The sequence below is a fragment of the Empidonax traillii genome, unplaced genomic scaffold, assembly GCF_003031625.1.
Source record: "Empidonax traillii isolate 1590-97213 ecotype Southwest subspecies unplaced genomic scaffold, ASM303162v1 scaffold292:size1342341, whole genome shotgun sequence".
Taxonomy (NCBI): Eukaryota; Metazoa; Chordata; class Aves; order Passeriformes; family Tyrannidae; genus Empidonax; species Empidonax traillii.
This window is the reverse complement of record NW_020955485.1, coordinates 1,291,391-1,308,192: the sequence shown is the minus strand read 5'-3', so window position 1 is coordinate 1,308,192 and position 16,802 is coordinate 1,291,391. Positions and strand designations below refer to the sequence as shown.

Below are 16,802 nucleotides of genomic sequence, written 5' to 3'. Positions count from 1 at the left end.
AATGTTGTTAAAAACTGTGTTCTTCAATAAGACCTTTCTACCAATATATACTTCATTTTCGTGTTGTAAAGCATGGAATTTCTGTTGTAGATCACAGTTGGCCACCTGACACTTTATTCAGTGTACTCTTCGAGGGCAAATACAGGTTGAGTTAAGAGAACGTGATTTAAAAATCTCTAGAGAAAAGAGCAAATAAATTCAAGCAAAAAACCTCATTTGTCAAATCAGCAGTACAAAAGTGCTACAGTTCTGTGGCTACCTATGTCAGGAGAAGTAATTAATTTGTTTTATGGAGCTGTTGTGTGTAGCTGGTTTTTCAAACCAATTTTAAAAGACAATTGAAAATGCCATTTTAGGTGGAGTAAGAAGCTTTAGAAAACAATGAAGAAACCTCAGCAGTTTGCAGGTTTAAAAAGAACAAAACAAAGACAACCCCCCCCCCCAACCTATCCAACAGCGTTTTACTCCTCTAACCTATGGGAATCTGAATCTTCAGTTTCTTCAGGCTTTGTTAATTACTTAGTTTAATGATTCTGCCAAAATGGGTAGATTGGGGATTTTTTTTTTTAGCAGGCTAGTGTGTTTTTAACGTGCTTATACTAGCTATAAATGTATTTGAAAACTATTTATACAGTGATCTTATTTTTGTGATTTGTGATCTGATTTTGTTTTTTAATCCTAGGCGTGCACTGCAGTCTGCAATGATCAAAGATGGGCTCATTTTCTGGCTGGTTGATGTTCTAAAAGATACAGATTGCCTGTCTGATTACACCCTGGAGTATTCTGTTGCCTTGCTCATGAATCTCAGTCTGCGGAGTACAGGTGTCGTACATTTTGAATTACAACTTTATTCCAAGAAATGGATAGGGAAGATTGTGAATCTTTTTTTTTTTCCTGATATACCAGGATTCTTTCAAGTGACTGTAATCAGTAGCAGCGATTTACATGACCAGAGATATTTGAGTGTTACAACTAAAATGCTTTTGAGCAGATCTCTTTTCCCAAGAATCCCAGTTATGGAGGTTAGCTTCACCAAATTCTAAAGAATTAAACAAGGAAATAAGCAATGGAACCCTATAAGGTTTGATTATTTTTTCATATCAATGAAGGCTGCCGTTCCTACATTTCAGGCCCACTTTTCAAAGGACACTTTGTGTCCACTTACGCAGTCTGTGTAAGAGATTTCTTTTTAAGCAGGAAAGAATTGGGTTTAGGAGTAACGGAGAAAATAGGGTCCTATCTACACCCAGGAGACTTAAAAGGAGAGCTTAAAGTAAATTTCCTTTTAAAAAGGAGAGTAAGGTAAAAGGGGTGAAAAATCGGTCTGCTTGTTGTAGACAAAAAAATGCCTTTGTTAAACTTTTTAAAACCCCTTTGGCATCCTGTCCAAGATTACAACTGCATAAATCCAGAGTAACTTCACTGATTTCAGCTCAGTTATTCAGCATTTGTCAGGAACAAGCAACAGTATTGCTCTGATCAGTTATATTTTTCCACGCATATTTGTGTGTTCTGCCTTTTCAGGGAAGAAAATGTGTGCAACGATTGCAAACCATGTGCTCAAAGTTCTCTCTGATCTTCTTGGCCATGAGAATCAGGAGGTATTTGTACAGCAAATTTTGGGTTAATGAAAATGTGGAAGGAAAAATTAAATATTAAAAAAAAAAAAAAAAACAAGAAAGGAAAAAAATTGAGAAAGAATTGCTTTTGTTTCCCTTGTTAGATCCTCATGTAATTAAGTCACATACAATTTTCCTAAAATTCACAGTTCCTTAAATTTTATTTCATTGAGCACTGGTCTTTCCAGCCAAAAGTAAGTATTCCTTTAACAAATGTGGGCAGCTAAGAATGGAAGTCTTTTAAATGCATAGTTACCATGCAGTCCATGTGCCTTCTTGATTGCAGCTTCTGGTGCTGTTTAAATTTCATCTCACACCAAATCACCTCAAGCTTAACTAGTTCATGAGATGAGCAATGTGTGGTGCAATTCCATTATGCAAAACCTTAGGTGCAGAGAAGCATATTTGCTGGTAGTTTTAAGGAATGCTATAAGAAAACACTGCACTCCTGACATTCAAGCCCTAATATCTTTCATTCAAGCCCTAATATCTTTTTATCTACGACTTCACTTGACCTACCACTTAACCCTTTTGTGCTTCCTTTCTTCTCTGTCTCTGGACACACTTGCATCTAAGATGCTAAATCGAACTACTTCAGAGGAAAATGCTAAAAATTATAGGTTATTTCCACCTTATACTTTTTAGCACATCCCTGTGATGCCTGCTGTCTAATATGGAAAACATTGCATCAGCTGTCTCTGCAGAGGGGTGCTTCTTTAACCATGGAGGAAAATTCAAGGCAGGAGGAAATGCAGGCAAATATTGTACAAATCTGAATTCAGAGAGGCAGAATTTTTACCAGGTTGTTATAGATTGATTCCGTGATGGTTGTGCAGGGTGTCTGGGGACTTGTGCTAGAAATGAAATATAAACTCTGGTGTCTTACATTTATATGCAATGACTGAGTCATCAGGGGGTTTTTTGTTTATAACTTAAACTGAAAATAGAGAATAAATTTCAATGAAATGCTTAGTCTGTGTTTTATAAATTCATTAGAAGATGTAGATCAGTTCTTTTGATTAAGATGAAACTTGACATACCTTTATTGAACTCTTTCACTAGCTTGGTTTTTGTGAATGATGAAAGTTTAATACAATACATATCAATACAAAATAACATCCCAGTCCCTAGACTGGAATACTTAGAAAATGCTATCATATTGTTGAAGTCTGTGCCTTAAAATGACTTTGAGCTTTCTCTCGGGGTGCATTCTTATAACCCAGTTTGCTCTAGCACAGCTGACACAAGTTTTATTATCAAAGGTAGAAGACAGTGCTCTTGGGTGTCGGGAGAGCTTCCTGAGAAGCTGTGGAATCCTTGTGTAAATCCCAGTCCCTTATCTTCCCTCGTTTCCCCTGCTCCCAGTCCAGCTCGGTGTTCATTTTTCCAAAGGTATAGACAGGATGACTGAAAATCTTAGTGCTGCAAAAGTGACTGGCCAATAGAAAGGGTCGCATAAGTGCTGATAAAATGTGCTTGACAGATCTGGTGGCATTTCACTAACCATATTTCAGAGCTTTCATGCTGGCTGGCTTTTTGCCTCTCCTGAGGGACAGTAACAGGCAGCAGACTGTTTGAAGCTGCTACAGCTTTTATCATCCTGCCTAAAGCTACAATGTTTGAAGCTTGTCTTGAGTTCATGCTGACAGGGTCTTGTCCCCGTTCTTTGTCCTATTTTTTGTACTGCCACTTGTGTTTATCAGAAACTAACCTTTTTCTGCTTTTCTCTCCTTTTTCATTTTATTCTGCTTTTTTTTTTTTTTTTCTTTTCTAAATGGCTAAGTCAATTTGCAAGAATACATTTTTGGAAGGCAGAGGGTTTGAAATTGGCACATAGCATTACTGATTTAGATCTGTATCACAGTATATTTGCATCCTGAAAGTTCACTGCTTCCCAAGTAGGAATTTTTGCAAGTCCAGTCTAGCCAGGTCTAACTCTCTGAAGTGTAGTTGTTCTACACTTTCACCCTTACATTTTGCTTATCGTCCACTGGGATGAGTGTAAGAGTTTTTCTTAGTGATACGATTATTTCTTCCTCTTAGATCCAAACATATGTGAATGGAATACTGTACAGCATCCTTGTCATCCCTTCTATCCGAGAAGAAGCCAGAGCAATGGTAAGAAATGCTGCACAGAGATCAGTGCCTGTGTCAGAGATGGCCCTCACAGGGACCTGCAGAGCAGGGCATTCTGAGAAGCAAACACACAAGAGGCCCTCCCCGTTTGATGCTCAGGAAAGTGTGTATGTATGGCTCAAATGCTTTTGCCATATTTGCTGGTCTTTTTCCCAGAAGTGGAGCCCCAGCAGCATGAGGGATTCTGTCTAAATTAAAAATCAGAATGTTTTACAATAGTATGTCCTTCCAGCATTTTGTAGACTCCATGTGGCCCAGGAGATGCTTTCATCTGCCCTGCTACTTCTTCCCCTTATGTAACTCATTCTGCACCAGTGAGTAGCCACTAAGAGGATTAATTCCTCTTACCGCTTTTACTTCTTCCTGGTATAGATGTAGTTAGTTGGGGAAGGCAGCAGGAGGAAGGTTTCAGAACTGGCAGTTGACCTTCTGTGAAAGTTAGTCGAGTGGTAATGACTATTTTAACTTCTGGATTTGAGGAAGCTGCTCCTTGGGATAGCAGCATGCCTTTGTATCTAAAGAACCAACCCAGAGAGTTATGCAGACATAATTGTTGTCAGGTGTTTTACCGCACAGAGGATTGGAAGTCATCTTAAATGACTAAAGACACAACATCAACCCTATAAGGAGCCATAAAGAGAGAGCGGGTTTAATGTCAAAGTGGGTTCTGCTCTTTTGTTTTCCCTCTCTGAACCTTGCACCGTTGTCTCTGTGGGTGCAAATTTGCCCTGTTGTGATGACTACTGTGTACTGAGTTCAGAAGGCAGAAGCAGCAATCAAATTGTGAAAATTTGCTGTTCATCATGGATATGTCTGTGTTTAAACCTAGAAGCAATCTAGACAGTGTATGCCTTTTGTGTAGGGAGCACTTGGAGCTGGACACTGGTTTGCCTCTGTTTTTCATGACAGTAAAAAAAAAAAGAGAGAGATTTTAGCTAACAAAACTCTTTTCAGTGTGATCCCATGAAATACTGATCCAGCAATGTTTTCTGCTACATCCAGGGAATGGAAGAAATTCTGTGCTGTTTCATCAAGGAAGGAAATGCAGAGATGAACCGACAGATTGAATTTGTTATCAAGCAACTCAATTCAGGTCAGAAGAACAGATGCAGCTATCAGAGCTTTAAATCTTTCACAAAAGCCATAAAAAAAGCTAATGTTTTCACTTGGCGTGTAAACCCTCAAAGAATAACAATACTGTGATGGTCTGAGAGAGGGTGAATAGTGAATGTCAGGATTTGAAAGTCAGATGTATTTTAAAATTTCTTTTTGTATTAAAATTATAAAGAAGAAATAAAAGGCTGAGTAAGTCTCAATTCCAGAGTTTTGAGACCATAAATAGAATTACCTTGGCGGTTTATTTTCATGCCAGTGGCCTCACAGTAATGAGAGACTGCTGTCAACTGCAAAAATGTGATACAAATATGTAAAACAGGATTTAGGGACTAGATCTGCGCTCATCTCTTGCTCTGTTGAGGTGTAGCTTTATCTGAAATGGCTCATCCTGAATAGGGAACAGAAACCATCCTTTTTGGAGAATATGTTGATGTAGATGCTCCGTTAATACAGACAGGTATGAGGAGGTGGAACATTTATTGTATTTTGTGTTCCTTGTGACTGAAAGGAAGGCTGAAAAAAGAGAGAGTAAATAATGAAAAGGAGATTAATTCTGATTAAATCTTTCTGTACAGTAAACATAGAACAAGTTCGACTGCTTTCTTTGGCTTTTGGAATGAGAAGACATTACAGTTCTAGCTGGTAAAAACATTAAAGTTCTAGCTTGCAGAAGAAATTACAGTTGTAGCTTGTGAAAGAACAAATAAAGTATTTAAGCACTGTATTGCCACTATATAAAATCTGTTCATCAGGGTTATGGAACTGCTCCTCTTCTACCTGGGAATGGTATTTTTAAGAGGCTTTGCTTAGTGAGTCCAAGTGAATGCAGTTTTCCAACATGAGCCTGGCTTCTTTTTCCAAGGAAATAATTTTGTCCAAAATTTACAAGAAGTATTCTACATGAGTACTAACTTTTTATGTACAGAAGCAGTATAATATTGAAGTGTTTGTAGGGAGAAGTAGGGTCTTTTATTACAAATTAGTTGGAAAATAGATAAACTAGCAAGTGCACACTCTTCTATTCAAGTCTTGTCAGTCAATACAGTGAGACATCACAGTGGGTTTTATGAGAAAATAAAAATTCCAGAGTGTTTCTATGTCTGCTGGTTTTCCAAATATAAATTTATTTCAGTGATTTCTAGAATGCTTTATAGGAGCAGATGATTCCAGTAGTTGTCTGGAAAAGAATGGGGTGTCTGTGAGAAACAAGCTAAATCTTGCTCTTTTCAAAGTGGGGTAATAATGAGATTCTGCTAAGTTGTGCATGTACAACTGAACTTACATCATTTTGGCTTTTTTTCTTTTTAGAAGAGCCATTTAATGATGCTATTGTGTCTGATGATGAGAAAGAGGAGGATGAGGAAGTAAGTATAAAAGCCTTGTGACACCTTTTAGAAAAATTCTTTACCTTCTAGCTAGAAAATGTTTATGTCAATAAACCAGGCTTTGTTTTTTGGTGGGTTTTGGTTTTGTTTTTTCCTTTTATTTAATTATTCTTGCATTAGCAAGAAAATTGGACCTGTTTCTGTTACCTTTTCTTCATTTGAAGTCCTATTTTGGCAACTCACCATCGCTGTGATAACTAAAGGATTATAGCTTGACACAAGTGAAGAGATGAGGAGTTACTGTAGCAGTAGGAATCTTGCTTTCAATCAGACCCATTTCAGCAGTTAAAGGAAGCAAATGAACCTGTATATTACCAAAATAATAAACAGGTTGTCACTTTTTCTTAAAGTATCACTATCTATTCTGGGTGTGACTTCTTTTGCTGTTTAGAAACTTTGAAATATATTTAATAAATTGCCTGAATGTAATGAAGAAAAACAGTAATTATACATAAGGAATAAGTCCTGTGAGAAAATAAAATAAAATTTAAAAAATTAGGTAAGCACGAGAAACTATATCATAGTAAATATAACATGGTTAGCTGTGTATTTCCACCTCTACTAATAAATGAATTTTATACCAAAATTTCAGCATGTTTAAAGAAGCTGTCTTCATGGATTAATGGGTGTAGACAACACAGTGTATTTGATCACCTAAATTAACAAGCAGATCAAAGTGTGAATCATGAGGGAAATGTTATACCCAGTCTTCATCACCAACTGGTGATGTTGGCATTTCTGCATAGCCATAAGTGCACAGCGGGGGCTTGAAAATACAACGTGAGCAGTTGTGTGGGAGTTTCATCTCAAAGAAATCTACCACATTGCCTTTCTCTTTTATTGAGAAGTTTTGCTTGAGAAATATAGAAGAACAACTATGATAGATGTCCCTGGGACAGTATTTGGGCATACTTAGGGGTGTGTGTTTGTATGTGCACATACATTCATAGCATGTATTTTACCCTGAAGAAGTCAATGATGATGTGAGTTAATGAAAATGTTCTTGGATTAAAAACGTTACCAGAGAACATATTTACTGAAAAGCAAGTTTTTAGATAAAACGTAAGTTTTTTGTTTCAACCAACAAAGAATAAGATATAAAATTTCCTAAGTCGGTTTTGTTCAGTTGCTCGTTGCACAGTAATGGAAATTATAGTGACTGGTGACAACTCTGCTACCCTCTAAAACTTGCCCTGTTACTGCAGGGTGCACGTTGAGCCTTTTATGTTGTGAAAGCAGATAAAAACGTAAACATCCCGATTGTAACAGGTATGGTGTGCTCTCAGCTGCTTTGCAGGATCCAGCCTTTGCCTGGCAGTACCAGGGAGGCCTTGTCCTGCTTGCATTATTTGTCTAGTTTCTGTGTTGTGGCACAATACTTGGTGAACACAGTGAACTAAATTACCCTTGTGACTCTGCCTGAGTTTAGAGCTGTGTGGAAATTCTAAGTTTAGAGCTAGAAGGAAGTTTTGTTTAACAATCAGCTCTCCCCCTTTTGTTCTAAGAGGGTACAGTAAACTTTTTTTTTTTAAATATGATTAGATTACTGTAATTGTTTCACCTCCTGCAGTCCTGAAGTCACTTTTTGGTAATCTTTCCACTCCTCCCACCAAAATCAATGCTTGCCCTGCAAGATTGGCTTCCTGGGGACTAATCACTAAAACTTCCCTGTTTTTTAAATGGTGCTTAACACCCTTTAACTGGTATTCCAAGGCTTTGAGTGTCTTAGGTGTATCCTGAGAATCCAAGGTGGTGGTGCTATTGCTTGAACTTCAGTATAGGTCTTTGAAGGATACCATCTTTTGTTGGGAAAACACAGAGATAATGAACTCCTTCCTGAAGGGTGTGGCATTGGATTGCGTGATAATGTTGAACACTTCCATCACTTTACCTGCTCTTGGAAGTGAAAGAATGAATTCTCCTGTTCAGTCATACCCTCTAGATGAGTTGCTGCTGCTCACAATCCCAGCCAAGGCTCTAGGTCAAATAATTTTGAAATGCATTTTTGCCATTGAACTACCATGTGATTAAAAAGGGCTTCTGGCACTTCTTATTATTTGACTCAAAAAATAACAGTAGGCTTTTGAAACAGAGAAGTGTCCAATTCCAGTTTTTCATTAGTTTTGCCATTATATTAAAAAGAAAAAGTCTTGTTAAACCAACTTTTTCTTGTTAAAACAACTTTTTCTAGTGTAACATTACTTGCAACACATTTTAAAGTCCTTATTGCTCCTGGGTACTATAATTCTGCTGTGCTGCGAGGACGCCTCGTTTCTTAGTCCCTCAGTTTAAAAAATATACTTTACAAACAGCATGGCAGCAAAACGTTGTTACTTTGTTAAATAAACAAAGATTTGTTGACTCACTACCTCAATGCTTGGAGGCCTTTTGTATTTTGGAATTGCAGTGAGTTATTGTTCTCTGATGGCGTTCGGTGATAACATCTGATATGGCGATCTGGCAACAGAAAGTTTGCCTTTACTTAACTTTTAAACTATTGCAGACTGAATGCATTTCAGAATATATCCAAATAGTGCCTATTTAGTAACACGCATTCAGACTGCTTAATGATGTTAGCATTCGTTGCTCAGTGTGGATGCTTGCACTTTAGAACTTCAGAAACAACAGACACTCTTATGAGCCTTAGTTTGCAGGTTTTACCCCAGCTTTTATGTTTCCAAGAGCATGTGAAAGTTCCCCTTGCTGTTAGAATTACCTTTCATGAGTTTTTTTTGCTTTTATCTGTGTTTAATTTAGCACTGATGAATTCTCTCCTGGCTTTGAGCAAATCTTGTGGTAATGACTACTTTCTCCTAAACACTGTGGCCAACAGGCAGTTGAGCCCGTTAGAGGAAAATTCTGGGATTTCTAAGGGTATCATACACGCAGAAATTTAAGATTCTGTACTGTGGGACACTGGAGCATATAAGCCAAATAAAAATTGTCAATGTATATACTGTTATTCAGAAATAAATTGGCTTTTAAGTTTGTCTGGTGAGCTTTAAGTTCACTAGAGTAGAGCTCAGGATATACTGACTCCTGGAGCACATACCCAACTTTGAGACGTTGCCATGTGGAGTGTGTTGACATCCACAGTCAGTGTGTGTTTTCTGGTGCTTAATACTCTCTTGACTGGTCTGTTAAATACTAACTTAATTTATCTTCAGTATTTGATCTTTACATTTTCTTTTTATTTGACTTGGCCCATCGTAAAAAGCTGCTTGTAAAAGTGAATATGTGATACTGTAGCTCTAATTCAAAAGTTTAGTTACAAGCTGGAGCTGTACTAGATAACTGCACAGTGATGATTTATCAGACACCCTCTGATCCACCGTCACTCAGCACCTGGCAATAAAATCAGTAAATGGCAGTGTGAAAATACACTTCAGCTAGAGAGCACATCAAGAGAGAGAGAGCTTAATCCCAGGACTTCAAGCCATTACATTACAGGGCTTTGCTGCCAACATCTGCTGCAGCCTGTGAGCAGTGCTGAACAGGGCACCGATTGTGTTATTTCAGTAGTGGAATGATGGCACGTTGGGCGAAGCTCTTGTTTTGTGCAAGGAGACGGAGCAGGGGCACTGTCAGGCTCAGTTACCTGGTATGTTAAATAACATCAGGGAGCAAAATTGGCTGCATTAACAGCCCATGTAAAAGAAAATTCCATCAGACCTATTTATAGAGCTCATCTGTGCAATTCCTCTTCCCCCCCAGTACATTATATTGTGGACTTTGGAGTGTGGGGTTTTGTTAGGCTTTTTTTTTTGCTCTGCTTGGTACAGATCATTGTTGCCTACTCTACAAGTATTTATCTTTCTCCCTTTATCTGGGTTATTTTTCACACATACACAGATTTTCAGGTAATTAAGAGCTGATGGTAATTTATCTTGCCTTAGAGAGAAAGGCAGATTGAACACCTTCCTGAGGTCCTATACAGCCTTATCTTCTATGGCTGAGCATCTAGAGAATACATCTTTAGTAGGATAAAGGGGATTAACAGATTCTGTAAATTACAGAAAAAATAAGCTACAGAAGAATCAAGTTTTTCAATAAATCCATATATGAACAAATACATTATGGAAAAATTTTATTCTAAACCTTGGAACGCTGTGTATTTTATTGGCAGTATTTCTCTAAGTACTGCAGTTCTTCACATGCAGGCATCTACTGTCTCTAAAGTTTAATTACAGCATCAGAAACACCTGCACAAGAGTGGGATGTAACTTGGGACCTGTGGGATGCTTGTGCCCCTTCAGAGCTGCAGTGGAAGACCAGACAGGATATTTCAAACCAGGACTGGATGGTGCCTTGGGCTACTGAATTGAGCCCTTTGTGTCTGTACTTTTTACCTCTGCTTGACATCTGTGAATGAGAAGGTGATGAGCAATGAGAATAACTAAATCAAAAATTATGGGGTCTAAGCCATTTGATACAAAGTTCAATGAACTTGGAAAAGAAGGCAATCCTGCAGAGCTCTGGGGAAGCCAACACCTACTTGTTGCTAGTAATGGTAGTCTTATTTTGCATCAAAGACTGGAATCAGTCATCAGCCATTTCCATTCTCAGAAATACCTTCTCTGTTCACACTTCCAATGTTTTTCATGTTCTTTTTGTAGAGCACTGTCCAATCATCTGTGTTATTGGCTAATCTTTGTGGCAGAAGGTATTTCTTACTTTGAATATTTAAAGCTAAGTCTAAATCTCACTAAAGTGAAACTGCTTTTTATTTTCTTTGTGCTCTAGGGCTCATAAAAGTCCAGTGGCTGTTGTTTTTAAAGGGAGCTTATGCAAGCTCTCTACATTTCTATTACAATATATCTTATTAGAATGATTCCTTTACTTTTTCTCATTTACTTTTTCTGACAGTCGTTAACATTTACTGTCACAGCCTGTTTCAAAAGCAAAGCACATTTTCTTCCTGTGGAGTGGGTCTTATTTAGGGTATCTTGTGCAGGACAGAAGAGAATTCTTTTGAGCAGCAAAACACAAGCAATATTACTGTCTTGTTCTTGTATTACTAGTTTTTGTTTGCTGGAGAAGCCCCTCAAACTTTAAAATTTCCTGGCTTGTTCATCTGCAGAGCTTCCATAAAAGATGAATCACCCATAGTTATTCTAGAAATAGGTACTGGAGAGTGCATTCTTGGTAGTTTTTACTTGAAGTTGATTACATTTAGGTTTTGTTTGTGATATTTATATCCTAAAGTACCGATCCAAGATACTTGTACCAGCCTCGTATTATTAGCTTTAAATCTTCCTTGCAAACCTGCATGTTGCTGTTGCAGGAGGACTATGACGTCCTGGAGGATCTGGACAAAGATGAGGTTTTGCAGCCTCAGCTGGGAGAGCTTGCAGGAGAGAAGCTGCTAACGACCGAGTACTTGGGAGTAAGTACTCATTAGACCACTGAAATAAATTAACTTGCTGGATTAAGTGTTTAATTTCAGTAGTTTCACCACTTTCTTCAGTTCGTTGCTTGAAGAGCCAGGTGCTACCCGCATAGCAGTCTGAATCTTTCATAGCCTGTGCATGAGCTGTTGTTCAGAAGTAGAACAAGTCTGAGAAATGAGCTACCCTTTCACAGGCAGTGGTCAGGCTGTGGCTTAATAATAAGCTACAGGGAGCCTTAGGGTTCTAGTGCTACATCACTGACGCTGTGGGCACACAAAGCAAAGTACTGAGCAGGTTAATACTGGAACATTCTGCTGGTCTGAAATTATTTTGAAAAAAAAAAAAAAAAAAAAAAAGTTGAAAAGTTAACTGCTCCTGCAGGCGTTATGCCGGATCAAGTATTGTCTGTCTTACTTCAAGCGGCAAAAAGCTTTTAAGAAAAAAAGCATAAAGCTTGTATGAATGCCAGTTACTGTGCTGTGACTAATCTGAGATATTCAGAGAGCTGGAGCACTTCTCCTATGAAAGCAGGCTGAGGGAGTTGGGATTGTTCAGCCTGTAGAAGAGAAGGCTCCAGGGAGACCTTATTGTGGGTTTTCAGTCCTTAAAAAGGGCCTACAAGAAAGCTGGAGAGGGACTTTTTCACAAGGGCATGTAGTGACAGGACAAGAGGGAATGGCTTTAAACTGAGGGCAGATTTAGATTAGATATAAGGAAGAAATTCTTTACTGTGAGGGTGGTGAGGCAGTGGAACAGGTTGCCCAGAGAAACTGTGGATGTCTCATCCCTGAATGTGTTCAAGGCCAGGTTGGATGAGGCTTTGAGCAACTGGTCTAGTGAAAGATGTTCCTGCCCGTGGCAGGGGAGTTTGAAATAGGTGATTTTTAAGGACCTTTCCTATCCAAACCATTCTATGATAAATGCAACTGTCCAATGCTGCTCATGGAAACATGACCTGAGATAAAATGTCATGGAAGAGCCTCCAGTTTTATCTAGTGACACCAGAATGCAATTTAGTTTCTGATGCAGTGTCTATAGAATGTTCTCTGTGGCTCCAGTTACCTGTCTTTCCACTGATTTTTTTTTCTTTATTTTCTGTGTATCAGATAATGACTCACACCCCAAAAACTAAGAAGAAGCTGTTTTCTAGTGCCCATCAAAGTACAGAGGAGCCTCTCCAGAGACCTGTGACACCAGGTCATCACAGAACTGCCTACCTAACGTAAGTCCAAACAAATGAGACCAAGTTCAGTTTCTAAAGCTCCTTTAAAAAGCAAAACAACAGCAAAGAAAAAAACCACAGCAGTGCCTAATAAATAAGCCTCCTCTACCTAAAAGTGCATTGCCATTGTCATTCCTTAAAGATAATTTCAAAAAAAGGAGTGGAATATTGTAGGCAGAGGAACATCTATTGGCTGAGGTCACATACTTGAAATAGCTGAGTAAATATTTACTGATCAAGTTGATTTAAATTTCCGTAATGTTCTGCATGCTCATAGTTCTTTTATCTTCTCGTAATATGGTCTATTTGTAATAGAATACAGTGCCTGGGATCTTCCACTTTACAAGCAATAAAGTATATTGCTCTGGGGAGGTTTGCTAGCCACCCATAAGAGGACAGATTAAAAAGAAAATTGAAAAGACAACTATCTTCTTACAGTAAGTTTCCAGATGTGGAAGAAATAGATTTTCCATCGGGAGCGTTTGTGACACCTTGCTCTTGATACGACTGGGGTCAGAGTAGAAGGCTTATTGTAAATGAAGTACAGGAATCTTACAGTATAGAGCTCCTTGAATATTCTCTGCCTTTTGTTAGAACAAGTGTGCCTTAATTTCTGAGATGGTACCTGTCCTGCTGACTGTCCTGGTCAAGGAAGTAAAATACCAATGAGATTTCAAATTCAACTGATTTTTTACTTTCAGTTGCATACAGTTTTGTATTTAGTCAAATCTAGGTAGCTACGATACAGGCAGCTGTTATTGTGAGGATTTAATGTTTTCATTTCTGTGGATACTTAATCTGAGAGACTATAAGTCTATCAAAGGTTGAATAACAGGTACTCAAAAATCACAGTATTGGTATAGCCAAGTGTGTTACAATGAACGGGTAACCTGAAGCAGAACAGTGCAATGGAGTTAGATGTAGTTCTTAGAATAACCCATCAGCCCTGATGATTGTCCCATGTCATCCCCCCTGCCACTATTTGCTTTCATGTTCATATTTTCTTAAGACACATTTCCTCCCTTTTTTTTAGTGTGGAAGGTGGATACAGAGGACAGTGAGGACTGATTTAGGCTGTAGTTACACAGGTGTAGTTGAATCTGACTGAAGTCTGTTGTTGTTTTGGACAAGGAGTGGTGCAACTTTATCTTGCCCGTGTTTATTCCCTCCTACTTTCTCATGCTGGCATTAGCATTCCTACAAGCAGATGACCTGACTAGGAGCCCTCCTGAGTCATCCAAATATGTCTTTTTGGCAGGTACTGTTTGTATGGGATTAAACATATTAGGTTACCAGGGCCTTAGAACAGACAAGTGTAACATACCAGATCTGGGCATGGAAAAACCCCCAGATGACATTTATTTTTTTGGAAAGCCAGATGAAGGAAACGTGCACTTCCAAAGCACACAAAAAAAGAACCTTTAGCTATCTTGGGGCAGAATTTGTCTTGCAGTCCTAATTTTTCTTCTGAGTACTAGTCTGGATAAAATGGCATCTGTTTGAACATGGCATCTACTTCATCTGCCTGGTATAGCCTGAATGGGAATTTGGTGTTCTTAGTTTGTGTCCTTTCTCACTGTGGTCAACCCTCTGCACCATCGTAACGTCCACAGCTTTTGCAAGACCTCTAAATTGTTTTTTTGCAATCCTCCAAAAGAGCTGCAGGCCTTAAAAATCTAGACTAGCTAAAATATGACTAAATATACTTAGCCACTTTACTGTAGGGTCACTGTTACAGAGTTCAAGGTCCTGCTTTCCCTGTGCAGTTTTTTGTCCATGGTGGGCTAGGAGACCTGGACTGATTCTGTGGAACTGGCTGTTAGGACAGCCTCACAGCCTATTTAGAAAGTATTTTTTCAGGAATAAATCTAAGTTACCACTGAAGTGTCTAAGCATTACATTCCTGCTTTGTAAACAGAGAGAAAAACAGGCTTCTGACAATAAATTGACTTTCTTATGGGACATCAGAAAAACGGTGGCACACCTGTGGGAGTGGCTTTTTATTTCATGGTGCCGTGTAGTGCACTGCAATTTATGCAGCAGGAGTAACCTCTGGAAGCGATCTCGTGCCTCTCTTTACCACCACCTACCCGGGCAGTGTTTGCTTAAGCGTCCCGGGATTCTGGAGTGACGCACATTTTGGCGAAACTCGAATCTCCTCAGCTGAACAGTTGTGCAGCTCCTGCCTCTGCAAGACGGCTTCAGGTCACTGCTGGAGACAAATTAAAAACACATTTCTGCCATACTGGTTCTGGTAGCTTTGGGTCTGAAAGAAGTGTTAGTTTGATGGTGCGAAGCAGGCTGTTCAGGTTGCCCCACTGTGCGAACCAGAGAGGGAAAAATGTAAACAGCGGAAACCTAACGAGGTGAAAATATCTGGAAATTGATTTCCCTCCCGCTCTGGGCAAATGGTAGAAATAACATGAGTTTTTGGTGCTCCCGTGTTTTAAGTAGGAAACAAATGATACCACCCTGAATGAGAAGCTTGTCCTTTCTATCTAATTAATCTGTGTGCAAGAAGGCTGCAGTGAATAGATGAAGACATTCTTGAACTACATTTTACAGCAGAAAAGGACAAGCTTTGATGGCTTTTATGCTGTTCTACTTTTAGTACTAATTCATTTACTAAAATGAGGGAATGCTTGCTTAGGAATTATTGCAAGAGGAAGACGGTAAAATCTTATCTGCCTTAATTTGAAAGCAGTATCTGAACTGGAGGTATTTAAGTGGCTTGTATCAGATGAAATGTTATGAAAAATGTTAAATACGTTTGCCTCATCTACCAACTTGTCTACCTGATACAGTCCAGGACAGTTGATCTGAATTATCTGAAATTTTTGATTCAGCAGAGTAGTTAAACTATATTAAGAATTTGTGTCAATGCTTCCATTCAGAATTGAAGTAAATATAACTTGTTTGAATTTCTTCATTGAGACTCCATGTAATACATTCCATTTAAAAACCTCATGAAAGAGGAAGCAGTTGGAGATATTATAACGTATCTCTTTGAGTTGTTGGTTCATACCTCCAAAAGGAGGAGGGGGAGTGGAGATTTCTAGTGCTGAATAGAAGTATTCACACAGAAAATTAATGCAGAATAGCCACTGCACATGTAGCAGCTATTCCATGCTAATTTTTCTATGACTTCCCAGTGCAGACAAGGCTCTAGTTACTTCAGATGAATTGTCATGGGATCTCTGTATGGACAAGCTCTTGCTATATGGAGCTGAGGGAGTCAGGAAATGTTGGAAAACTGCCTTCTTTCTTTTCATTTTTTTTTTTTTCATTTTTCCCTCCTCTTTAAAGACTCGCTGGCTGAGATCACTCAGGGGGGATTGAACTACTTAATATTCTACGAGCTGTTCCTTACAAACTGATTGAGCTGTGAAATCATTAACTGCCTCCTTGGGCTGCATCCTTTTTACTAGAAATATAGTTTAGTTACCTTAACCTGGTATTGGGCAGGGAAACTTCCTGTGTCTGCCAACTTCTTTTCACACATTTTTTCACACTCCTCTTGCTTCTGCTGTGTTTTATTGCTTCCTATTAAGCAGTTGTGTTCCTGTTCTGTCCTTCAGCTGCTTCAGTTTCTCACTGATCCACCTCACTTGTCAAATCAAGAGTTCTACTTCTCACCTACTTGGTTTAAGTCCGTATTGCATACTGCTCTTAAATGTGGAATCCTTGTAATATTCTGGAGTGAATCTTAAATCCTTGAAAAAGCTAAGTATTGAAGACCTCTCAGGCCCATTTCTACAGTGTTTTTCTTTAAGTGTCCTGCTGGTATTTTGGATCTTCAGACTTCAGGGAGTTACGGTTTCCTTTCCAGTTACGGTTTCCTTTCCTCGGCTCTTTTATTGCAGTAGGAATTGCAGTTGGAAAAAATGTTAATTTCAAATACATCTGACATCATCTGGTTTGGGGGAGCTACAGT

General features: G+C 38.7%; 1 protein-coding gene across 1 annotated transcript in view; it reads left to right on the top strand.

Annotated features, from left to right (window-relative positions):
* ARMC9 (armadillo repeat containing 9) overlaps nucleotides 1–16,802 on the top strand; it is a gene marked incomplete at its 5' end in the record, with an annotated part of 63,086 nt that overhangs the window by 33,278 nt on the left and 13,006 nt on the right. Inside the window, 7 exons of the mRNA XM_027890592.1 lie at nucleotides 683–822; nucleotides 1,525–1,601; nucleotides 3,663–3,737; nucleotides 4,758–4,848; nucleotides 6,180–6,235; nucleotides 11,541–11,642; nucleotides 12,753–12,868. Of these exons, the coding sequence (XP_027746393.1) occupies nucleotides 683–822; nucleotides 1,525–1,601; nucleotides 3,663–3,737; nucleotides 4,758–4,848; nucleotides 6,180–6,235; nucleotides 11,541–11,642; nucleotides 12,753–12,868 (657 nt within the window). The remainder of the gene's footprint in view (nucleotides 1–682; nucleotides 823–1,524; nucleotides 1,602–3,662; nucleotides 3,738–4,757; nucleotides 4,849–6,179; nucleotides 6,236–11,540; nucleotides 11,643–12,752; nucleotides 12,869–16,802) is intronic.